The 27,475-nt window shown below is 39.9% G+C and overlaps 1 protein-coding gene across 2 annotated transcripts in view; it reads left to right on the forward strand.

The window, feature by feature from the left end:
* Window positions 1-27,475, forward strand: part of LOC124717172 (mitochondrial 2-oxodicarboxylate carrier-like) — an 89,417-nt gene that overhangs the window by 24,008 nt on the left and 37,934 nt on the right. For both annotated transcript variants that reach the window (XM_047243945.1, XM_047243944.1), the window contains exons 2-4: window positions 282-386; window positions 16,114-16,337; window positions 18,041-18,103. In XM_047243945.1, coding sequence (XP_047099901.1) covers window positions 341-386; window positions 16,114-16,337; window positions 18,041-18,103 — 333 coding nt within the window. In that variant the 5' untranslated portion in view covers window positions 282-340. The remainder of the gene's footprint in view (window positions 1-281; window positions 387-16,113; window positions 16,338-18,040; window positions 18,104-27,475) is intronic.

Raw genomic sequence — 27,475 nt, forward strand, 5'->3', positions numbered from 1 at the left:
CATAACATTCTCCCTGGTCAGTTTTGATGAACAAACATTGTTTTAATTTAGGTGCACTGCTACTGGAGCTAACAGCTTGCTGTTCATTATTTCTTGTTGTGACACTACCCAAGATGAGGGTGGTATATTTTCGACAGTGTGAAACTGGAGACGCTATGTTATCCCGAAGCTTGTGCTAAATGAATCGATAATTTGCACACGATGCAATATTTTAGTATTTACTCTGGTCACAACTCATTGCTCATTAGGATAACTACTAGTAACGTCTGTACTGTTGACAGATATTGCACGTGACCAGTTGAAGAGCGTGTTGCAGTCGAATGGATGTCCATAGCTGAAGATGTCGGACAACACTGCAATGATGATAGCCGCAGGTGGCATTACAGGTAAGTTTTCATACAGGCTCTTCAATTTCTGTGCAGAGGCGATGAGTCGGCACTGTACCAACAGTGTGGTCACAGTTCTGACCAGGGCACCTGTTTTTTGAATTCACTGTGCTACACTACTGGCCATTACAGATTCAACATTCTGGAGATGACACGCAACAGATGTCAGATTATCAGAAAGTGTTCTGCTTCCTCAGATTTGCAGTGAGATGAGTTCGTAAGTAGACACTGTGACGAGGTCTCAAATTGTGACGGACTGTCAGCAAAGCACCCATTGTTGCAACTTTCTTTGACACTGTAATTGGCTGTCCCCTCAGTTCGAACAATACAAAGATATCAAAATGATGAAATTTAAGTTTTAAAGCAACATTTCTTCAATTGCACTTCAATTACACGTGTAAGTGCGATGAGTCAGTGCGGAAAGACAGCACTGAAGAATTTGAAAGCTGGTTGTTGCATGACTTAGAAGAAGAAGAAGAAGAAGAAGAAGAAGAAGAAGATGATGATGAGGAGGAGGAGGAGGAGGAGGAGGATGATGATGATGATGATTTGTATTTGTTCTTGAAATCAATAATTTACAAAAGTTTACATCTTTGTTACGTGTGGTTTTGACCACATTTAATTCACACGCTAAAATTACACTTCATCAGCATGAAACCATATCTCAGTCCCTCTTTCCTGTGTCTGTTCACGACCATGACTCTACAAAGATACTCTCTAAGCAAAGTAACACAAAGATATCACATCTCGCTGGTGCAAAGAATCAAATATGGAAGTTTACTACAGGCTCGAGTTAACATTTTTTGAGAGGTCACCTCCAGTTTGTATTGATGGTTTTTTGGACCTATTTCTAAAGTGTAGGCTGGTGCCTCATCTTCAAGGTCTCTGTGACATTATTGTTCGACGAGATAAAGTGAGACCACACGAATTGCCTTTGCTATGTTGATCTACATTCTCTGGATCTCTCACGCAATGAAAACTTCTGGTCGAGGGACTGATACTCACCAGTCACTATGATTGATGAACTCTGGCATGGGGCTCAATTGGACACTCTGTCCAACCAGGTTAAGGCCGTAGTTGCTGTCAGAGGTTACAGCTCTATGTAATGAATTTTGCACTGCTGTACAGTCCAAAATCACATACTATATATGCACATTAAGTACAACTGTATTATTTACTATTATATTTGGTGTTGGAGTTTTAAAGGCAAGCTGTGTACTGAAAATATATGTGTAAACATTGTTACAAGGTAAGACAACAACAAGAGAGTGACACTCAGTAGCTGACAGGGAAATAGCTTACTCATCTATCACCGCAGCTTAGGTTCTTGGCTGGTGCTTCTTCTTTTCATCTGCATGTAATGAACTAGGTTACTTGCTGTCCAGGGTTCATCTTCTGTGTGGTCTTCCCTCGTTCCTTTCAGCTGATTGATGAAATTGCCTCACTTGTCGATGTCATCTTTTGTCATAAATTTGCACCAAATGATTCTCACATTTATGTCTATGTTACTGCATTTTATTCTTTAGAACTCTCGCTTATCTTTTTATTTTTCCTTTTTTGCTAGTGTAGTAAATAACAGAGTACAATAATTATGCTCTGAAAATAAGCGCACTAGACAAAAAGTTACTCACCTTCAGGAATCATCAGGCCCTTGCCTTTAACTCTCATAATGGGCTCAAATCAGCGTGGAGGCCGCAAGTTTCTTCAGGTGTACTGTATCCAGCTGATGACACTCACTGATCATCAGATCCTGTAGAGTTACCAAATTACGGGGATTTTGACTGCAGCATGTAGTGCTCATTTTCACTGGAAATGACTTCTTTAATTGAGATTTAATATTGTTTTTCTGTTATCTTTTCACTGCTTGACAGTCGCCTTGTATGCAGCTATTATGGACTTTGTCTCTTCCGTGCGTAATTATCACTGTAAGGAAATTTAATACTGCATTTCTTACATTGTTTTGTCTATAAATGTAAATTGATTGACTGGATAACATGTAACTTTTGTCAGATCTTAACATCTGAGACGTATAAGTCTGTTCAAAGAATGAATGAATTTGAGTGACATTTCATTTGCCTGATCAGTCTTAACTATATTAAAAAGTATTTATATTCTGTGAGGATTTCACACCTCTCTGAAGTAGAGTGATGATGCTAGGAGCTTCTGTATTCACATCTGCACAAGTACTTCCATTCACGAAGGGGCTGCAGTCACCGCCCCATCTGAAAGACACACGTCATTCCTCGGCATGATTCCACATGTCCAAATGAAATAAAAAATCTGCACAATATTTGTGCTCTTCTCTACTATAACTTGCTCTACTGCTTTCATTCCCAAGTATCATTTCTCCATAAGAATGCTTACAGAACACATCACTCCTCTGGGGTTATATGTAACACCAGACATATTATACACCTGCTGCTCCAAATAATGCAAGAAATTTCCTTTGAGATTAAGATTTGAGGATTTAGAGCAGGGGTAGTCAACCCTTTATCTACTGCTCACTTTTATACTTTTGTTGGTAGTAAAATTTTCTAACAACTTATAAAGTAGGAAATAACTTTATGAAATGTATAAAACAGAGCTATAGTAAGTTACAGCTTATAATGTTGGGTTGGTGCAAAAGTTTCTAACCTTTTTGCGTAATTTTAATAAACACATAACACATACATAATAGAGACTTTGGTTGTCAGTAATATATTCTTCTTCACTATTTACAATAATCTACAACGCTGGGGTAACGTTTTGATTCCGCGACTGGAAATTGTGTGGTTTTGAGGTGAAGAACTCGTTGAGGTACATTAAGCATTTATTTTCATCCAGAAAAGAAGTTACTTGAAGAATGTTTGATGGAGAATGGAAAAGGTGAAAATCTGAGAGTGGCACATCAGGTGAACAAGGCGGGTGCAGAATGACTTCGCAACCCAACTCCTGTATAGTGATCTTTTGTGGTTGTATGCAGGTCATTGTGTCAGGAGTTGCTGCTGTTTTTTGGGCTCAACCATTCCTTTCTTTTCCTGATGTTAGCATAAAGGCACTATTTCTTATCACCAGTAATGATACAGAATAGGAATGGTCAGCCTTTTTCCTTGAACCAGTTGATGATGAACAAGCCGAGATGCACAAATGGCGACATTTTGATTTTTGTGATTTTTGCTTAGAGCGTGTGGTACCCCTACACCCAGTTTTTGAAACTTCCACATTCCGTGCAAATGCCGTACGATGGTGGAATGATCACAGTTCATCACATTTGCCAGTTCTCGGTTACATTGTGGTCATTGTGGATTAATGTGTTTAAATGAGCTTCACGAAACCCCGAAAGCCTTCCTGATACTGGAGAGACACTAATGTTAAAATGATACTCCTTAAACCGAGAAAACCATTTTCTTGCCATGCTCTGTCCAGTGGTGTTATCACCATACACGGTGCAAACAGAAGAATATGTCGGAAATGTTCTGATTTCTCCACTTGGCACTCCCATTTTCTAGTGTCCGCAGCTCCGCTCATTATCTCCAAAGGACAAAGTGACAAGATGTAATCTCGGATAGCAACAGTGAACTAGAAATAAAAAATAGCAAATGATAAATAAAGCCACAGCAGTGAGAGCACCAACATGCAAAACAAAGCCGCTATCAATTATGCACCAACATAACAATAATTAAATAGCAAATATTTCCTGCCAGAATTTTATGAATACCTAATGAAAATTATTTTAAACCCCTACTGCATACCATCCACTGTGAAAGCTGGAAGGCCCTCTAGCGGGCGATAGGGTCCATGTTGACTGTCACTGGTTTAGAGGGCCACTCGAGGTGTGAAAGAGTTCCCGAGTGGGTGTTTGTTGAACCAGGAATGTATGTGTGCAGCTCTGTGGACACAGCCATTGTCATGTTGGAAGACAGAGGTGTGCACTGCATACGGTCTCATCATGAAGATGTACAGGAATGCACAAATAAACATCACGGTTGATGTTCACCGTAGCTTGAACGAGTGAGCCCGAGTCGTGGTAACGAAAAGCACACCCGAGAGAGCATCAGGGAACAAACTCTGGCCTGTCCTGCACCCTCCACACACTGTGGTCGAACACGTCACTAGGCTATCAGTCCACTTGACACTTCGCCTCGTGTTGTCTGAGCAGAGGCAAATTCATTACTTCTCATACCACAGTAGACACCTCCACTCAGTTACTGTGTTGTTTGGCCCACTGGAGACATGCAGCTTACTGTGCCGCTGTGAGCAATGCTATATGACTTCAGATGTCCATTCTGTACAGTTTACTTCCCAGTATTCTCTCAGGAACTATAGCAGTTCTCACCTAAATAAGTATCTTGAGGTTGTGCTGTCACAGCGTCGGGCACGAACTGCTGTAATTTGTCCACTTTACAGCTCCGTTGCCATTTACGTGCTACAGCAACGATGGAGGTCAGCGCCACCTGCATTTTTAGTGTTTCCGTGTGATATTGTGTGTTTGTGTGTGGTTTCTGTCTTCTGTAGAAAGGTGCGTTGACTTGTGTGTTATAGTGGGGGTAAGGAAGGAGCGAGGGTCCAACTGGTCCATGTGTGTAAAGGATGACAAGACATTCGAAAATAAACTAAGATTGTTGCATCGAACATACTGAAGTTTTTTTTCCCCCCGATATGGCTTGGCACTAAAGAAGCCAGGAATAATATAAATTTCGCACAAATTTATAAACTGACAGCAAAACCTCGTGTTTCCGAATCGACTGTATTCTGTTTAAACAATGCAGTGACATCAGCAGAGTCTCCAGATGTGACTTCAGTAAAACTTGGGTTTCACAAAACCGTACAAACAAATATCTTTCACTCTACTGCAATGGAAATAGTGGGCTGAAAATATGTATAGTTACTTTTGTAAGGCATATATTGGCAATTTGGGTGCTGGTTGCAGTGACGAATGGTCTGTAATCAAATTAAAAAAAGAAATTGGAAGATAGAGAATATTCTCAGTCTGTTTAGGTGAGCTGTTGGAACTAAAGTGCTGGCGGCAGCATACAATTACTCACGCGCTATCGCACATGGAGTCTCTTATAAATAAAATGCACTCTTCGGTGACACAATACAATACATATGTTACCAAAATTAATTTTACAGTTTTCTTAATAACTTTCTCACTGAAAGTTTCAGGTCCAACAGAATGCAAAGTCATCAGCAACGACATTTTTCATGACACAGGTGGAAAAGTTTCAAACCTCTAAGTTATTTTATTCTGACTCAGAATACTTTTTTGTTTTCACAGTAAAATATGTACCGCAAGCATCTAGAAACATTGACAATGTTCCTATATTTTTTTAATCCAAATATGTCAGTGGTTTTTTCACATGGTGAAGTAAAAAATTATTTTTCTCCAAACTTTTGTGTAACGTTAGTTTTTATTTTCTTTCATAGCAAGGAAATTACTCTGTAATATTGTAGATTAAAAATAGAAATGTCTAATATTTTTTCAGAATTTTTTATTAACATTGGAAATTATCACTAACTGGCACTGCTGTAAGATGGTGAGATGATCCTAAAGTGTCTCTTTTGATGACAGCCCCTATAGTTCACTTGTGCCTGCATTTACTGACAGCAGCAATTCCTGTCAGTTCAAAACCGGTTGTCACTGATGAGATGTGACATTCTTTTTTGTTCCCTGTCAGTTAGGATCTTTTTGTGCCCACTGTTCTGATGGTCCCAGTACATGACTGGGAGTGATAGACCATTCCTCATACAAGGGTAGTTTGAACAGTTCTCTGAACGGAATAGAAATGAACGACTTACCTCAGTGAAATATTTTTATTTTGCAATCTAGGCTTCCCATAAACTATTGCACTCGATCCGATGATGTTCCTATGCCTCGATCCAATCTCAAATATTAGATTCCTCCAGCTCTGCAAAATATCCATCATCTTCAGCTGTCAGTTTCTTATTCAAAGAGAATCTCTGTCCACTGAGGTAAAGTTTAGCTTGAGGAAGAGATGGAAGCCTGATGCAGCCAAATCAGGCAAAAAAGGTGGTTGTGGCAACAATTCGTGTCTTAGTTCACATATTTTTACCGTGGCTGTGATACTCATGTGTGGGTGCATTGTCACTATGAAAGATGACTTTCTCTGTTGCCAAATTCAGCCTCTTTTTGTGTATCTTTCACTGTAGTCAGTCGGTGAGATTGGTGTAGTATTGTTCTATAATTATTTGACAAGTGAGAAAATAATGTATTCGGTGAATGCCTTTCACATTCCAGAAAACTGATGCCTTGACATTTGTGGCCAACTGTATTACCTTTGCTTTCCTTGCTGACAGTTAATTGTCATAATTCCACTGTTTTGAGTGGTATAGCAGTTTCCACTGTTTTGAGTGGTATAACAGTGGACCCATGTTTCACGTGCAGTTACTAACCAGTGCTGAAAATCTTATCAGTTGCTCTGAGAACAAGTGAAACATTGTTCAGACATTTCCATTCTGATCCATTTTTGAGCCTGCACTCTTAAAGAGTCACGGCATCAGTCTGGCAGTTATTTTTCTCATGTCCGATTTCACCGTTAAAATGTAACAAGTGCATTCAGGAGACATCCCTGCATCTTTGGCAATTCCTTGCAGTTTCAGTCAGTTATCCTCTGTGACCATTTCATGCAATTTTGCAGAAATATTAGGGATAGTGGCACCACACTGCAGATCACCATCCGACTCGTCCCTTCATTCTGCAGCAGTCAAATGAGGAGGAGCAGAGTCCCCCATTGTGTTCTGGAAATCAGCACAAATTTCCTTCATTTTCATACTTTCTTTGTGAACTACATAATCACTCCTTGAATCTCGGATTTTTTGCCGTCTTCAGAAATCACTTCACGGGACGCCCACACCGTAGATCTCTTATCAAGCGCACTAGTGCGGCACATGTTTATTTATAAATTACGAAATATTATTACTGGGGTGCATTGTCACCCTACCATCGACATCCGGTGGTGATTCCGCAATTTTCAAACCACCCCTGTTGATGTGTCAAACAGCCTGCATTGATACCGACAGCTCGAACCACTAGATTCACATTGTAATGACAGGCACATCCAAACACTATGGCTCCATCCTGCCATTCTCTCATGTCCTCAAAATGCCAGTGCTGGAGGGCAAGATTACTGTCTGGTGCCAGTCTTACGCTGTCTACGGTGCTCCTTAGCGACCAGTGTGTTCTTCTAAGCCGTGAACAATTTTTTTTCTGATGTGCTTATATCTTACATAAGACTATTGATGCATTTTATATCTGCTTTATATATTTAGTACGTTGCAATTCATAAGCTTCCACTTGGAACTGATTCGCAACACAAATAATTTCATATAATACAAGTAATTTCACTGAGGTCTTCATATACCGAAATTACCCTCCCAACCTTGTTCCGAAACAGATCTCCTATGCCTTGTCTCTCCAGCGACCACGACCTCCCACTGTCTGGCCACAAAGGAGCACTCATCTTGTGGCTCAGTACCGTCCGTGACTCGGGCAATTGAATCAAATCTCCACCAGAATTTTGACTACCTCTCCTTGTGCCCTGAAATGAGGAGTGTCCTACCCACTGTTGTTCCAACTATCTGCCCCATCCCTCCCATATCAGTATTCCAGCACCAACCAGACTGCACAGTACCCATCTCTGCTCCTACTACCGAGTGAGGTGGCACAGTGGTTAGCACACTGGACTTGCATTTGGGAGGACGACGGGTCAATCCCGCGTTCGGCCGTCCCGATTTAGGTTTCCCACGATTTCCGTAAATCGCTTCAGGCAAGTGCCGCAATGGTTCCTTTGACAGTGCACGGCCGACTTACTTCCCCATCCTTTCCTTAATCTGATGAAACCGGTGACCTTGTTGTTTGGTTTCTATCCCCAAATCAACCAACCATTCTGTCCCTACTGCACCCCTGCTCCCAATTCCTTGTCCCATGGCTCATATCCTTGCATGCAATAGACCTCAATGTGAAACCTGTCTCATACCCCCTCCCACCAGCACCTACTCTACTCCAGTCCTGTCATAGGCATCTCCTATTCCAGTAAAGGCAGGGCTACCTGTGAAAGCAGCCATGTGATTTACAAACTAAGCTGCAACCATTGTACCATGTGGTATGACAAGTAAGTAGATGTCTGTCGGCGCAAATGATCACTCACAAATAGGCAGTGAGAGACAGCTGGACTGTTCAAGTTGCTGAATGTGAATGTGCTGCACAACACGATGTACTTCACTTTGACAATTGCTTCATAGCCTGTGCCACCTGGATCCTTTCTGCCGACACCAGCTTTTCTGAATTGTTCTGGTGGGAGCCCGCCCTAAAACCTGTTTGTTGTTCCTGCAACCCCCCTGGCTTCAACCTTCGCTATTCTCTGTTCTCCACCTACCTATCCCCTTCCCATCTCCCACACCAGCACTGCACATGCCTCCATTCCGCCAATGCACGCACTATTCTCTTCCCCTTCTCCACGTCTCTCCTCTACCTTTTCTGCTGTCCCTTCCCTCCTCTCCCCCCACCTATCACAGTGTCCCAACTCTGCACCTAGCACAGCCCTATCCTGTCCCCACCACATCCCTTTACATTCTCACAGGCATCACAGTATCTTCTCCCACCCCGTGCCGCCTCCGTATCCCCACCACCCAGGACTGCTGCTCATGTCAGACGTTCCAGCCTGCAGTCAGGCCACAGCAGCCAGAGTCAGTGACCGCGTGTGTGTGTGTGTGTGTGTGTGTGTGTGTGTGTGTGTGTTTGTATGTGAGTTGTACTTGTGTGAATATGTGTGTTCTTTCTATTTCTGAAGAAGGCTTTGTGGCCGAAAGCTGAAATGTGTAGTAGTTTTCTCAGTGTGTCTGTCTGCAACTCAATGCCTCATCTATGTGGCAAGTAGCAAACCGTGATTTTCATAATATTGTTGTAATTTCATTTAATACATGACATCTTTGTAAAATTCTTTGAAGGAATATAAACATTTTTCTGACAAAAAATATTTTAATTTTGTGCTCAAATTGCTCCCTTCGTATGATAAGAAAATTTAGGAGAATTTTAAATGAAGTCAAACCTCCAATAAATGGCTCTGCTCTATAATTTTTAGTATTGTTGAAAGCAGTTCTTTTGTCATAATGCTGTTATCCTGTCCACCAATGCATTTGTTTCTTCAGTTTGTTGGGCCACAAAAGGTATAAGCAATTTTTTAAAAAGAATAGGGATATACTATTACAAATTTATGTTACGCAAAAATTTCATGCCTAACTCGTGTATGAGTCTTATTGCCATGTTCTGTAAGACCAATTTTCAGTTTAAATGTATGTTCACAACACAGCCCTATAATACAGTCCCATAGCTAAGAATAGCAAAAATTGTCCCAAAATATAAATTTGTAATATTTGGCTGAGAACTACCTTTGACTGCTGAGTGAGAAGCTGCAGGCTACTACCAAGTTTTTCCATATTCAGAATAATTGTGGCTTACCTGCTGAAGATCATCATCCTTGTGTGCACCAAGAAATATACAGTTAAGGGTTTTTGTTGCCAATATACTGCACACAAATGTTTACTTGTCCGATCCTGCTCGAACTAGACCTGTAAGTATGTAAATATCTTTATATGTGAATTATATTATTTTTGTTGTTCTTGAATTATAATGTCACAGTATGTCCAATATCCTTGTAAAAGTAATCTATGAATGAATAATACTACTGCTACAACTACTACTACTGTACATTGATTTGGTCAGAACAACCAATTGTAAATATCATGAGCTTGTTAATAATTGAAAGTATTTCAAGTCCATCTCAAACAACTAAAAATGTGTACTTTTGTCACCACATGTCTTTCTTTTCATTGATATAAAACATCATCTGTTGTCTCTAATGAAATGGATGGCTTGATTTCTAGATAATTCATTATGTAAGACGTTGCTCATAGAATTTTATGTCTGATTTTCGTTCACATCAGGAAGTATCAACGCACTCCTAGGAGAAACAACGTCACCAGTGCGTCACATCGACATGTCCAAAAATCATCTTCAGTCTGCAATGTGGACATATGTCTACAGCTGTCATTTTGCAACGTAACAATGCTCGACTTAGTGCTGCTTGTGCAACAGTTGCATCTGTCACTGATCCACATTTCAGTACTTTTACACACTCTGCCCCCCCCCCCCCCCCACACCGCCCACCTCCCCCTCCCACCCTAATGCTCACTTTACCTTGCCTGCAACTCATAACCAAAAGGGTGAACCACAGAAAGAAGAGATGAGAGGGAAGAAAATTTGTTCCAATGAAGAGTTGCACCAGGTGACACACGAGGTGTTTGAGCATACAGACACTAGAATTTTTTTCCCAGAGGAATCTTCTGACTTCCTGGAAAATAGAGGAGATGTCTTGAATGTCAGGGAGACTGTCTCAAAAAGTTATGCACATATGTTCCATTTTTGTTCAGTAAATCACACACAAAGAAAAAAAGTGTGATTTATTTCTACAGAAAGTAATACTGGTCAGAAACCAAAAGAAAAGTTTTTAGTTATATATACAGAAACCAATACTCATTGAGACATGGACTGTTTCACTTATGACAGGTAATGTGTAGTGTTTGGTGGTGTAGGCAGGATTCAGAAGAGATGGCACGTTGTATTGCCACAAAACGTGTAGGCAGGTGCATATCCTCGAGCAGTTGTGGAAATGAGGCATCGATATCACTAAAGTGCGCGCCATTTATGACGGCGGCCGAGTTTAGGTTCGTTCTGCGCATCTGATGTCACAAAACACAGTCAGCCAATGAACAGAGAACGACGTTGCCAGAGCTCGACTGCAGTGCAGAGCATGGACGAGTGTCTGCAGTTTTAGAAACGTTCAGTCATAAATAAAGTAATTGATAAAAAGCAATGTCTTGATAGCAGACTTCCTTTTATAGAAAGTTTGGAAAAGCATTCTTTATACCAGTTGCTTCATACTCTATTAATTAATTAAACCAAACAAGCAATAAGCCTCCTAATTCAGGCGATAGCAAGGAAAGGTGTTTGTATCATTCTCACTAACCGCTTTTTCGCAATAGAGAGCAGTGGTAATTGTCTATTTCCTATTGTACTTCGACGAAACGTAATTCATAATCATACCAACAGTGTTTGTCGGTGTTTTGCGTGATATTTTAAAGTCCTCCCGGAGATACAATGAATGATGAGATGCGTTAGCGTAATTGTTATAGTGTATGAGTGCTAAGCAAAAGGTTCTGAGTTCAGACCTTGATCAGTGCTTAATATTTTCTTTATTTTAAAAACAATATCGAAGTGTGTTACTTCAAGAATTTTATTCGTTTGAATGTAATTTTTTGAAATTTGTAGTGGCAACTAAAATCGACCATACGGAAAGTATACGCTATGGACTTGTACCTCTGCAAACTCTTCAAAATTTCGTGCAGTGGTTTACTACATCTAATACTGCACAATAACAGCGTTGAACATTGAAACAAAATTAAGTCATTTATGGGGGGAAGGTATCAGTCAAGAAGATGTGTAAAAATCTAATTTTTGGGCCAAATAGTTTTATGTCAAAGCGGTCGGACACCATGTGTCTGCACAGGCGAGCAGTGCAGTGATGACAAAATCGCGCACAGCGCGGAATGCGGGGAACACATCTATGTAGCAGCGAAAGGGTTAATGCGGCCGTAGTGGCTTTACTTCATAAACTGCGCGCTCCACCCTAAACTTAAGTTTGCGAACTATACTATGTCGCTGCTTCTCTTGGTGCATACAACTGGCAACGCAGCAATCTCCCGCGTCTGGGCGGGCATGCGTGAACCGCCGAGATAAAAGAATTGAACTATAGTATCGATGCATCTGTGGGAATTGTTTCTGACAGACGCATGGGACCAAATAGATTAACAGGTGCAGTGTATCATCATTTTCTGCACAATGAATTACCGGTGCTATTGGAGAACAGTACCCTTGTAGAAAGACAGCAACTGGGGCACCAGCCCCACTTCTTACACGTTGTTTGCAGTTTTTCACGCCTGAGGAGGTCCGGTAGTGTGGTTGTCGCCCCTCTGCCCCCTTCCCTTCTTGCCACTGCCCCTAGTAAAGCTGTATCATTTTATACAGACAACGGTCTTCGAAATTGTGCTGAAAGCTGTTAACGAGCTAAGTATTTACATTTTGAATGTTTCGCTGTGTTGTTTTATAATGTTTTCCAGAAATTGCCATCAGAACATTTTACATATTATATACAAAATTACATTTTATGAACGAGATTCTATCTTCCTGGATTTACCACTATTGATATGACTGAATATAAGTCTTCAGAAGGCTTGGGGTAATGAACTTTTCTACTGCAGTTCATTATATTACTTCAAATGGTGTTATGTGATAATTAAGATACAGTAAAACTGGGCAACTTTGTAGCATTTTTAGCACTTTTTAACATAACATTACACAGATATGTACTGCAACGTTTAATTTCCTCGTATATGGAATGTTATAACATTTAACCTTTAAGTTCGATAGCAGTGAAGTTTTGATATACGATAATGTATTTCAAACATCGAATATTAAATGTCACAAAGTTTTTCTCCAGCTCAGCATAACTTTGTGACGTGAAGTCTGAGATGAGGGAAGTGGAGTTAAATTCATCAGTCTCGAAGATGGCCTGCTTTAAGTTCTTTTAGCTTTGTTACCTATTTGTGCTATTTTATGAGTTTTGTTTTATCCACACACAGAAAAATGTTCATCACAAAGTTTGCAAATTTGGCTAGATTTCTTCTTATAACGTTCTTAAAATCCAAATAATTTTAGACTTATCATCATTGATACAAAATAAAAATGGAAAAAAGACTAAACTGCATTAAGCAATGTAATTAAACAAAACCCTCACACATGTATTTATGCATCTGTTCAGTGGAACCAGCTCACAACATTTACATTTAACAAAGTGCCCTCTAAGCAAGGTAGTTATTTCAAATTCTTAGACACTTAACAAGTTCAGCAGCATGAAAAATAAAAAATAAAAAAAGGTCACAATACGAGGTGCATTCAAGTTCTAAGGCCTCCGATTTTTTTTTTTAATTAACTACTCACCCGAAATCGATGAAACTGGCGTTACTTCTCGACGTAATCGCCCTGCAGACGTACACATTTTTCACAACGCTGACGCCATGATTCCATGGCAGCGGAGAAGGCTTCTTTAGGAGTCTGTTTTGACCACTGGAAAATCGCTGAGGCAATAGCAGCACGGCTTGTGGATGTGCGGCCACGGAGAGTGTCTTTCATTGTTGGAAAAAGCCAAAAGTCACTAGGAGCCAGGTCAGGTGAGTAGGGAGCATGAGGAATCACTTCAAAGTTGTTATCACGAAGAAACTGTTGCGTAACGTTAGCTCGATGTGCGCGTGCGTTGTCTTGGTGAAACAGCACACGCGCAGCCCTTCCCGGACATTTTTGTTGCAGTGCAGGAAGGAATTTGTTCTTCAAAACATTTTCGTAGGATGCACCTGTTACCGTGGTGCCCTTTGGAACGCAATGGGTAAGGATTACGCTCTCGCTGTCGCAGAACATGGACACCATCATTTTTTCAGCACTGGCGGTTACCCGAAATTTTTTTGGTGGCGGAATCTGTGTGCTTCTATTGAGCTGACTGGCGCATTGTTTCTGGATTGAAAAATGGCATCCAAGCCTCATCCATTGTCACAACCGACGAAAAGAAAGTCCCATTCATGCTGTCATTGCGCGTCAACATTGCTTGGCAACATGCCACACGGGCAGCCGTGTGGTCGTCCGTCAGCATTCGTGGCACCCACCTGGATGCCACTTTTCGCATTTTCAGGTCGTCATGCGGGATTGTGTGCACAGAACCCACAGAAGTGCCAACTCTGGAGGCGATCTGTTCAACAGTCATTCGGCAATCCACCAAAACAATTCTCTCCACTTTCTCGATCATGTCGTCAGACTGGCTTGTGCGAGCCCGAGGTTGTTTCGGTTTGTTGTCACACGATGTTCTGCCTTCATTAAACTATCGCACCCACGAACGCACTTTCGACACATCCATAACTCCATCACCACAAGTCTCCTTCAGCTGTCGATGAATTTCAATTGGTTTCACACCACGCAGATTCAGAAAACGAATGATTGCACGCTGTTCAGGTAAGGAAAACGTCGCCATTTTAAGTATTTAAAACAGTTCTCATTCTCGCCGCTGGCGGTAAAATTCCATCTGCCGTATGGTGTTGCCAGCTTTGGGACGTATTGACAATGAACGCGGCCTCATTTTAAAACAATGCGCATGTTTCTATCTCTTTCCAGTCCGGAGAAAAAAAATCGGAAGCCTTAGAACTTGAATGCACCTCGTACTTTAAATACAATACTCTGAGCATCTCTGTTATATTTAGAAACAAAGTTATAATGTAAGATAAAACTGTCCTTTTTAGTGAACTATTCACAAACATCCCTAATTTCTTTAATGAGACATGTTTTCTATAATTTTCACACTTCTTTCTGGAGGTGTGTGTGCTGTCACAAAGTTACCCCTATGTTGTTGTTGTTGTTGTTGTTGTTGTTGTGGTCTTCAGTCCTGAGACTGGTTTGATGCAGCTCTCCATGCTACTCTATCCTGTGCAAGCTTCTTCATCTCCCAGTACCTACTGCAACCTACATCCTTATGAATCTGTTTAGTGTATTCACCTCTTGGTCTCCCTCTACGATTTTTACCCTCCACGCTGCCCTCCAATGCTAAATTTGTGATCCCTTGATGCCTCAAAACATGTCCTACCAACCGATCGCTTCTTCTAGTCAAGTTGTGCCACAAGCTTCTCTTCTCCCCAATCCTATTCAATACCTCCTCATTAGTTACGTGATCTACCCACCAATCTGCAGAAATAACATTTTTTTGCTTTCCAATGGCTGTAGAAAAATTTTATAAAATTCAGCTCGTACACAATGGTTTGCACATATCACTTATTTATACCAACTCACCTTCAGTTAGTAGCTTGCGTCACTAATAGCAGCATTGTGGAGAAACGCACTGCAGCAAAGGTTAATGTTGAAAACACACTGTGGCAGAAGTATTTGTCGAATGTTGACCCGAGTTATAGTATACAAGAAAAAAAAGCTGGAACAATTTTAATAAACATTTTTCAAACAGTGATTAAAATTTTTTTAATTTTTTGTTTTTAAAATTCAGTCTTAATCACACCAGGTATGTTACAACATACGTGATATCACAGCAGCTGAGAAGTGTGCTCCACCTACCATCTTCAAAGGATGCCATTTGCTCTGATGTTGGTCATGTGATATGACCGAAACCGGTCACCTATGTTCTTGTAACAAACGTGGTGTGATTAAGACTGAATTTTAAAAACAAACAAATTTTAAAAAGCTGGAACACACTGTTGTCACAAAGTAATACCTTGCTCACAATACTGCCCAGTTTTATGGTATTATGACAGGAAAAAACATGATTGTTAACATACAACGACTTAATAAAAATGAGGGCATATCACGTGCTTCAGTAGAAGCCTGTATCAGCTACTCCTATATGAAAATCTAGGGCTGTTACATTACACCTACCCAAGTGAAAGTGAGGCACTTGCTAGCTTTAGGAAATATAGCACCTTCCATGGGGGATAGTGTGGGGAGAGTTAAAAAGAAACTGCAAGTCAGTCATTTTTTATGTATATAGTTTACCCATTTGTCATGTTTACTTTGCTCAAGATTTTACACAGTCACATTACTCTTACCTGGACGTGCACAATGTTACAGCATTTATGGAAGTATGCGTTATGCACCCCCTTGACGTGGTGAAGACGTGTTTGCAGCTGCAGCACTCACCGGTGGCCGGATCCACGGCCATGGGCGTAGCCCAGTACTACTACACTGGCGTTGTCAACTGTGTTCGGACTGTCTACCGCCAGGAGAGCTTCCTCTCGCTGTGGAAGGGAGTTGTCCCTCCCGTACTCATTGAGACTCCAAGGAGAGCAATGAATGTGAGTCACTCAATTTGCTTCTGAGGTAATCTCTTCGCAGTATAGTCACTGCACTGTAGTTTTATATAAGTATTCCCCTTATTTTGTATGTTTTCTTTCAGAAGTATATATAATAATTTTGCTTCAACCAAAATTGTTGTTAATAATAACTGCTAAACTGATCTTCAGAAAAACATTAGGTCCCACCCTTTCAGATCAACCCCACACAAGAGTGAGTAATGGCTGGTGTGTGGTGCATGTTTCAAATAAGGAAGTTCCCTCATCTCACCCTGTTTAACCAGTTCATAAATGTACAGCAATGGAACATTTAGTATAATGAGGAGATTATTTTTAAGTAGGTGGCACGATATTCTTTGCTTTGCATTGTGCAATTTCTAATGATGATATTTGAAGCATTAATGGTTGGGACATATTGTTCAAGCTACCTCAAAATATAGTTCTGGGTATATTATTATTGCTTGTATTCATGCTGGTTGCATTGTATAATATCATCAGTGCAAATGCCAATCTGTTTCATATATTTGCAGGATCTGAATGTGTGAGCTCCATGACATGTTTATGTCCCATACTGAGCGAGGTGGCGCAGTGGTTAGCACACTGGACTCGCATTTGGGAGGACGACGGTTCAATCCCGTCTCCAGCCATCCTGATTTAGGTTTTCCGTGATTTCCCTAAATCGTTTCAGGCAAATGCCGGGATGGTTCCTTTAAAAGGGCACGGCCGATTTCCTTCCCCATCCTTCCCTAACCCGAGCTTGCGCTCCGTCTCTAATGACCTCGTTGTCGACGGGACGTGAAACACTAACCACCACCACCACCCACCATGTTTATGTCCAGTTGCATTCCTAGGAATTTCCTGCAAATCCTGGTTTTTGTAATGGATTCGAACATCATGTAACTTTCTTTGTTTTATTTGAAACTGCATTAACTGATTTTTTTCTGTTTTAATTTTAAACCATCTGGGTTAAATCAGTTGTCTAATTTTTTGTCGTATTTATGGCAGTTTGAGGAATTTAGTTAGCACTGGTAGTTTCAATGGTACAGATGTATCACTGAAAAGAGAGCTGAGTGACAGTCATTATTGAGCAGTAGATCATTTAAGTAAAATGCAAACAAAATGGAGCCTTAGGTTGAATTTTGGGGATTTCCTGTGAAATAGTTTTTCCAATCCGAAGCATAATTGCCTCAATCTGATGTTATAACAACTCTTTTTCTTCAACTAATAATGACAGAAATCTAAGGAGGCAAGTGTTAGATTTCTAGATATGTGCAAGGACATCTAATTTTGGCAGGGTACATGCAGATACTATTTAAAATGTGTAGCAGGCTGGCTATGTCATGGTGGTTAAAGGGAATAGCACACAAATACTGCAGAGCAACTTCAGTACGTCAAGCAGAGACTTGGAATCATATGGGGCACTAGTATACAGACAGCCTATCCATCCCATGTATCTCTTTGTTTTTAAATGTTGCAGATATTGTTCAGTGACACATGTGTTGTTTTCCCAAATTTCAAATTTTTTTTTTTTTTTTTTCCGCTCATTATTTAATTCATTTGGTACTTGTGTCTGTCACAGGTATGCTTATTTGCTTGTAATTGATAAATTTCTGTTCTTTTTTGCATATTTCACTTACATCTTGTAATTTACTACTGACATAGTGTATTGCGTATCACTAATCTGAACTAATTATCTCATATTACAGTTTCTTCTCTTTGAAAACTATGAGCAGCACCTCTTGTTTGGGTCTGAAACAGCAAAACCATTGGTAAGTATAACATGTTGTAGATTGATCCTGTTTTATACTACTTTTATTAACAATGTGTGTATAAAAGAAATGTGGATCTGTAAATAATGAAAGGAGTAAAAAATCAGACTATTTCTTGTATTTTAGTTGTAGACCACTCCGACTCACCATGTTGTTGAGACAGCCTAATCTACAAGTACAGTGAATGAGATCGAAAGCATTGCAAAACTTTCCCTCAGAGCTAGAACCTTTTCTAGGCAGCTCATAAAACTGTTGGGTATATTGACAACATCCTCAGATGTCATATGAACTTTGTTGTCAACAATCAAACACAGTTCGAAAATAACAGTAATATTCATAAATATAATACTAGAAAGAGTAATGGCGTACACTATCCTTCCCTCAGCCTTGGGGTAGTGCAGAAATAAATGAATTCAGCCATAAAAATATTTGACCCCCCTATCCATTTGATGTAAAGAATTCGACAGATAATAAAATGAACTTAAATTACAAACTGAAATTGTGTATGCTTGACAAATACAAATTGAAATTGTGTTTGCTTGATACGTACAAACTGAAGTTATGTATGCTTGACAACTACTTCTACTCCATGGAAGAACTTCTCAATGAGTAATAATATGGTGTATGAATCTATTGTGGGGGGGTGGGGGAGGTGGTACCAATAATACAGGGTGTTTCAAAAAGAATGACATGATTTTGAATGGCAACAAATATAAAACATTGGGATGTGCCAGAAAGGAAGAGTGTGTTGGAATGGGCACGGTCTAGAGCAGGCTCATCCAAGAATTGCCCGCGGGCCCCAGGCAGTGTAGTTCAGCATCCCGGCCACGACCGTGTGTCGCTAGTGTCGGCATAGGAGCGAGAGAGAGAGAGAGAGAGAGAGAGCTGCGGAGTGAGTGAGACCGCACAGCACTGCTCTGCGGTGGACTGTCCCGCAGTCAGATCCAGCGCAAACAAGATAACAGAGGAAGCGCACCTCTGTAAAAGAGGCCGATGAGCGGTAAAACAAGCAAACCATTTACTGTTTAGGTAGCAACTAGTGCTCGTGTGGCAGAATTACTACTCAAAGCTTTAGACAACAATATCCAAAACAAGAATCGAAGAACATCTGAGTTGTTTTCTGGCCCACAGGTTCATTCTATTAGTACTGCACATGCACACTCGTCATATGTACAATAGGCGTCTTCTGAAAAATATATCAGTTTCTTAAATGAACTAGAGTCATAAATATTCTATTTTAGAAATAATTTTCTGTAAGGGATATAGAGTCTAATTCTTACTGTTAGGAGTTACAAGTAAATATTTTTTGTTATACTTCGGTCTACATCTTTTTGTATCCCTTTTCAGAGTTTAGAAATCGAATCCTTAGTTTCTGTTTTGTACGTAATAATTTTAAACGACCAAGTTTGAAAACTTATTAAAAATAGAATTAAGGTTATAAAGCTCTTTAATTCCTACAGTCAACATTGTTAAAGAAGACAATTAACATTTTACACTTTTTTCTTTTTTGAGGAAACGGTTTTGTCTACGTTTGGTTCAATATTCCCTGAGACTGATAACCTCAAAGAATTAGTCAAATTTTTATTGCCAAGTAATGAACAGTTCTTAGTTTTAGCAAGCTTTAAAAGAGAGAAAAAGCGCTCACAGATATACTTGGAACCAAACACTGAGAGAACTTCGGCAGCGTGCTTGTGCAAAAGAGGATATTTCTCTCGTGGAAGACAGCTGTAAAAGTCACCCCAGTTTTACATATGAGAAAGCGGTCCTTCAGGCGGATATCGCACTGCAGGTCAATCAGCTCTAGTTGATGCACTTGTGAAACTTTTTTTTTTTTTTTTTTTAAATCTTATGGAACGTAACTGCTAAGGTCGTCAGTCCCTAAGCTTACACACTACTTAACCTAAATTATCCTAAGGAGAAACACACACACACCCATGCCCGAGGGAGGACTCGAACCTCCGCCCGGATCAGTCGCACAGTCCATGACTGCAGCGCCTTAGACCGCTCAGCTAAGCACTTGTCAGACGTCCTATGCCGAAGGGAAAACGGGTGAACAAATATATCTAAGGCCGATTGAAGCTCACTTATTTCCAAAAATCTGTTTTCAAACCATTCTTGTAATTCGCAAATGATTTCAACATAATCTGAAAAATCCGCATCTTCTTTAATGCTATGTAGTGCAGGAAAGTGTCCACAATTCTTCTTGTGCAATTGTTTTTCCCAAAAAATATATATATTTTTTTTTAAATGCTTGAATCGTCTGCACTAAATCAACAACATAGTGATTTTCGCGTTGGAGTGAAATGTTCAAAGAATTTAAATGACCAGTAAGGTCACTCAAAAAAGCCAAATTCGCCACCCACTTAAGATCACAAAGTAATTCTTCTGGACGTTCTTTCATTTCCAAAAAGGTATTTATTTCGCCCCTCAAGGAGAAAAACTGATGAAGCACCTTTCCTCTGCTCAACCATCTTCCCTTGGCATGGTAGGGGATGTCCGGGTATTCCGCTTCGATATCAGCCAGAAATTCTTTTAATTGGCGATGTGTGAGTCCTTGCGGTCGAAGATAATTAACCGTTCGAAGAACTGTGTCCATAACATGTTTTTATGTTGACAGTCTTCGCACGAAGTGCCTCCTGGTGGATCAGACAATGGACTGCCGCGAATAAGGACCACCCAACTGTCGTATCCCTCGTAGCGCAGGGGCTCCATCCGTTGTTGCACTGGTCAGGCGTTCCCATTTTAAGCCCATTGACTCTAACACGTTTTCCATGGCTAGAAAAATATCCAAGCCTGTGGTTGTGTATTTTAATGGTATAAGATCGAGAAATTCTTTGGTGACACGCAGATTGTCGTCAACACCTCTAATGAATATGACGAGCTGAGATATATCCGCAACGTCCGCAGACTCGTCAAGAGCGATAGAAAGTGAAATAAAGTTTGCTGCTCTCTCCATTAATTGCTGCTCCATATCTGAGACCTTATCTTCTACTCTGTGGGCACGAAGCGCGCGTACAGTGGCATGGCGAGGATCGGCAGGCGGTCCGCACGGCCAGCTAAGCGACACGGCTCGGCCACTGCGACAACAAACGAATTTGCCCGGGGCGCTGGCCGCGGGCGATCGCGGGTGCTAGCGCCCCAGGAGCACAGCTTGGACGAGCCTGGTCTAGAGTTTCAGAAAATAAGTGTTAGATGTCAGTCAATGTGTTGTCTCGGTTAGAAGTGAGTCAGAAGTGAGATGACATCTGCTCAACAGAAAGTGTTTTGTGTGCTGCAGTTTGCAAAGACTGAGTCATTGATTTTGGTCCAGAGTGCTTTTCATTCATGTTTTAGCATTTATCTACCTGTCCCAAAAACATTTGTCATTGGTATTGCCAATTTGAAGAGACAGTGTGCTTGTATGAAGGTAAGAGTCCAGGTTGATCTCGCACTCGGTGGAAAGAATTCAGCAAATGTTTAAGCTAGGTCCGAAAGTCTGCTTGCCACACTGGCAGAGAACTGACAATACCTCATACGACTGGGAAATGTTAGACATCATTTGGTCTGTAAACCATACAGACTACAGTTAGTGCAAACTATTTGGGTTGATGATGAAAGGAAATAGATTCACTTCAGTAGTGCTCTGCTCAGGGTTTATACGACCCAGGAGATCCGGAAAAAAAACGGGAATTTTTTCATCTGGGAGAAATCCGGGAATTTTTATTGTTTTAGTTTTCAGTTAAATTTTTGTAAGTTTGACTGGTAAGAACCAATACTCTACCAAAGAATATTACTGTATCTCGCTACTGAATAATAATACTGAAGCAATAAAACATGAACAAGAGAGAGAAAAAAAAGAAAAAAGAAAAATATATATATAAAACTTAAGTTGCAAAGGAAATGCGACATATACAACTACAAAACTCAGTGCTCATACAATCGTCTACCAGCAGCAAATTGTGTCAAAGGCTTTAGGAAGACTATGCAGTGCTTCACAACAATGAATTGCTTCTGATGAGCGTGACGTCACAACTGCAGTAGTGTTTGAGTAGTTGTGAGCTAGCTCTTGCGCGTGTACTGTAGCGTCACATATGAGTAGTATCTTCTCCCGTTTCCAGCTACAGATGTGTGGCAGTTAGCTGTATAAGCAATAGCAGCAAGCAGCCAATACTACTCAGAAAAATTTTACTGGCACATCTAAGCTGCCAGATTCACGCATGGTCAACAGGCCCGGCTCTAGGGGTCGGGGGACAAACTGGGGTATCTACCCTGGGCAGCAATTTCAGGGGAGGGGGGAGGGCAAATTCATATTCTTGAGGAAAAAGACCTTGTTTCACAAAACGCCTAGCATCCAGCATACGTTGGCCTGTCGATTATTCGTATGATTTCGAAACACATCCCTGTTGGTTTTTGAACATTTTTGAACAAATTCTAAGTTGATCCTGAATGAATCGTAAGTTTATTTTTGAATGCGTGCATAGTGTATGTGATGTCTCTGTTATGGGAATCCGTGTGGCATCTAGAGATAAACTTTCCTGCAGACAAAAGGGGACAGGGCTATACAAGTTGAGCGGAATAAAACCAAATGGGTGAAAGCCAATGTGTTTGACTGGGTTTGAGAATGATCAGCATTGTTATAATTACTAACAAAATCCATAGATTCAGACTACCAGAGTGGAAGTAAACAATTAACTGGAGTAACAGGCAAGAAATATCACGTATTATCTTCTTGGTGTATCTAAGAAAATGAAATTTTGACAGAAAATATTTGGCCAACTGCTACACTAGTAAAGGCCATTTGTACAGTCCCCAGCTAGCAGATGCTAAAGTTCTATTCTGGGAGTAGCACGGAAAACACGTTGTATGAACACGTAATAACACCTAACTGAAGAATAAATGCGGGATAACTAAACCAGTGATTGTAACAGGGTTAGTGAAGGTAACCGGAGAATACATTTTGACACTGGCGGGAATAGTTACAGAATTAGTGATGAGAAGATTGTTTGTTAGAATATGATGGAGGAGAAACTGGGGCATCACATAAATTATGGAATAATATGACGATTCCAAATTTATATAAAAATTTCGTACTACTGCTTTTTGATCTCATTCTTCAGAAGCTAGAGCATGTGAATCAAATGTGAAACTATTTCCTAATATAAAACTTTTTGCTTGTAGTAAGCCTAATAGGCATCTGATATTGATACTTCGTGAATTGAGTTGCGTTATAAAAGTGACCATTTGTGCCAAAACAGTCTCATTTATTTGGTGTGTGTTACAATTGCTGCAATGTTAGACGGGCTCGTTTCGTTTTATTTAGCAGACAGTGAGAAAATACATGTAATCAGATTGAGAAACCACATCAGTCTTGGATACTATTGCTTTAACAGCTTTTTCAATATTTAATAGATCCTTTCCCAGAAAGGAAAGCACTCCATGTAAAGCTATAGCAAGATTAGAGAGAAAAAATTGCTATGAATTAAGGATGGAAGAAATGTTACTATCCTGTTTGTCTCTTGTTTTTATAGGTTTTATGTATCTCATATTTAATTTGATGTCTCACAAAGCAGCAAGTTATTAGATAGTAGGTAATAAAGAGTGCAAATTTTCTGAAGAGTTCTTGTTCTCCAGGTTCCAATTAATCCCATCCGCTATTAATTGCGAGTTGGGAGCAATAGAGGCACCACAGGGCATTTAATTTCCGCTGTCCTGAATGTAGTTTGATGGCACCCATTACAAAATGTTACACATTTGAGTTCCACAGAGTGAAATACAGTGACATGCGATAGAAGACTGCTGTGTGAAGAGGCATGGCACTGCACTTTGAAACACTTTAGGCCAAATAACATGTCTTACATTTCCTCTAACATATATGTCTTATGTATCAGACTCTACAGAAAGATGTGTGCTACAAAATAAACATATTTTTGGAAAGTCGATTTTTTAAAATTTTGGCGACCTACCTCAAACGCTCGAGGAAAGGGGGGTGCCACTATCTAGTATTGCCCTGGTTCGGAAATGTCGTAGATCCGGGACTGATCCACAAAGCAGTCGGAGTTGCAGTGCGGAGGTGAGTAGTCTCCACGTGACCTGGGTTTACGTTTAGTGATTCTGCTGTTTCCTCTTCGTTTATTGCTGTCATGTCAAATGAAAACGAAACGGATTTCTATGGCCGGGAGCTATCAGGTGAATTAAAATACATTCACGTAATTACCCAAGGCTAAAATAAGTTATTAGTTTCAGATTTTATTTTATGTCCACCTTTCTGACAGTCAAGCATTAATCGCCTTGCAAAACAATGAAGTTAATTTGGCTTTCATTAATCTTTTCCGCTGAGGCAGTCCATTTATTTGAAACGACATGTTTAAATCCACACAATTGGCTAGTTTCAAATGTTCGCTGCATTTCAAGTGCACGTTTTCATCTTCTATCACGTATCGCATTATGCCATTATAAGGAACCAGACATGAGATAATACGGTACTGGTACTCCAAGAAAATTCACATCCGACTCTGGACATACGAATGTGCACTTTAAGCCGAATTATGCATTTTTGTATGGTTCACGAATTTCCGATGCTCTAGGAGTATCCTCTGATGTATTGTTTCTTTAATGACATAATGTAAAATCTTCTAATGTTTTACACGTATGAACATACAGGCTTCCTGCGTCATCATAGCTGCGCAAGCACAGTGACGCCTATTATCTGGCGCTCTCTGGCAACTGCTGAAACAAGTCTATTTTTAACAGGTTGCGGGAAAATATTGCGAGTGGTGGTTTGAGAAGCGTTACTTTCAAAGTAAATTTCCTTTTACACAAAATGAACTATGTGTGAGAATGTACGATGAATTTTTTAAATCACAGAGCGTTTGACTCTCATTTAAAAATCAACTCTTTGAGGACGACCATTTAGAATAATTTCGAGCCCAGAGGATAAGACATTTATGTGGTCGTTAAAAATTTTACTGGCACATTTGTGTGATGTATCTTTAAGTGTAATACGCACAAAAAAGATCAACATTATATGTGAAAGCTTAGCTTCTCTTGGAGCTTATTAATCTTAGAGACCAATATTATATGTGAAACTTTACTTTTATTGTAGTAACACTATGTATATTAATTTAAAGCATTAACTTTTCCTATTTGTGTGTTCTCGCTACTTAACAGTGATGTTGCTATTGGCCGACTACATCATGTGCCCTATGCTCTGAACAGCCGCTGCCATAGGCTGGCAAGATCACGTGACTTGAGCTATGACTGGTTCACAAAAGCGCAATGCAATCTCGATTTCAATGCTTGGGAAAGTAACGTGCGGTGTTTGGTGGAATTCGAATTTACACTTTTGAAATACGAAAATATGCTGTGTACATGTTGCTGCCCATCAGACATGTTGCTGCACATGAGACATCTTTCCAAAATGTGTTTTTCTTCCCCTGAGTTTCATTTTCTAAAGTGTTGGGAAATTCTACGCTGGTGTATGAAACCATAACCATTCAAACAACTGATAAGTCTTACAGTTCTGAGGAAAAGTATACTGTCACTTAACATGGAAAAAGTGTATTTTTAACTGTGAAATCCGGGAATTTTTTTTCCTTGTCCGTGTACACACCCGTCTGCTAAAGGACATGAAAGACGATACATTTTTACCGCGGTTAATTTTCTGTGATGAAGCAACATTCCATTTTAGCAGTAAAATAAATCAACATAATGTGCGCATATGGGGCTCCAGAACCCTCATGACTCTGCTGAGTATGAAAGAGACTCACCTGAAGTGAAAATTTTTTGTGCCTTCTTTTAATGAGGAAAACACTATGACTGGAGTGAGCTGTCTTCAAATGCTGCAGAATTGGCTTTTTCCAAATTTTCTAGAGGGCTCCAATGACTTCATTTCCCACCAGGATCGAGCTCCACCACACTGCAAAAACAGTGTATGTCAGTTTCTCAATGACATTGTGTCTCAATGCTGGATAGGGTGCACGGGGACCCAGAGATGCTGTTCTGCATTTGTGGTCTCCAAGATAGCCAGACATGACCCCCTGAGATTTTTTTCGTATAGGGATATGTGAAGGAAGGTATGATGATCCCTTCTTTATGTCATGGCATAGTAGAAGTGAAGAATAGAATATTAGCTGCCACAGTTTCTGTAAAAGCAGATGCATTGTGATGAATTTAGCTATTGTCTAGATGTAGTTTGTGCTCCTGCTGTGGGGCACGAAGAACATTTGTAATAGCATAGCTAAAACTTTAAGATTTTGTGATTATTTTGGAATTGGAGTTTTGAAGTTAGGTCATTCTTTTTTAACACTTTGTAGACTACGTAATGAGAATTGTCCACTCCAAAGAAAATAACTAGATTTAATCGACTGGTTTCTAATGTCTTTTTTTTGCATATTTATCTACAAAGGTAGGGTAAACCACCCAATTATTGGCACTTTAAGAACATGTTTGTAGGGTAAATTATGTATCCTCAATACTTTCCTTGCTTGAAGTATAATTCTAACACAAAACATAGCAGAATATTAAAGTAACATTGTATTACAATTACAAAAGTTTTATACTTTATTTTCCATGTGAAATAAATTGCTTAAAAATATGTAAAATTTTACCAGTTATTGGCACAATTTTCCAGTAGTTGGCATGCACATTACCAGTCATTGGCACCCCCAATTTATAACGACTTTATTTATTATTAATAATATTATTACTCACAACTAGCTATCACAAGCTGTTCCTAATACTTGGTAATGCAATAGAAGGTGAAAATTCAGAAAATAAAGAAAAACTGAGAATCAATTTATTAATTCAGTAAAATTACATAACACTCTATACAAATACAACTATGAATTACAGAAACACCAAATTGAGTTTGTTCTCAGTCCTTTCCTTTGTGTGAGTACTATTCCTGAAGAACTGCTATGCATAGGCCTTTGTGTGATGCAATTTATTCCACCGATTCAGAGAAATCACTTTCATCTTCAAAGGCATCAGTATCGTCACTATCATGTACCACGTAACAATTATGGCATACAACGAGATCATCATCTGGGATATGTATTTGATGCCCACTGGGGATGCATGTAGAGTGGAAAAGTTTTTTACAGCTATTACATTCATATCCCTTCTTGGAAGAAACACTTCTTGTACATTTGAAGCACATTTCACAAAACTCTTTTTCTTTATTCCTCATGCAACCACTTGTAGAAGCTGGAGCGTTCTCAACCTCTGAATGCTTAGCTTGGGATGTCAGCTATGTCAAAATGCTGGTATCTCTCTTCATTTTCTTCTTTTTATTAATTTGTTCAGTAGCTTGCTTTTTCATTTCCTTCTCTTCTCTTTCCTGCTTTCGTTTTTCTTTCTGTTTCATGGCATCCTCCTTCATTTTTACCTTTTCCT

The sequence above is a fragment of the Schistocerca piceifrons genome, chromosome 9 (assembly GCF_021461385.2).
Source record: "Schistocerca piceifrons isolate TAMUIC-IGC-003096 chromosome 9, iqSchPice1.1, whole genome shotgun sequence".
Taxonomy (NCBI): domain Eukaryota; kingdom Metazoa; phylum Arthropoda; class Insecta; order Orthoptera; family Acrididae; genus Schistocerca; species Schistocerca piceifrons.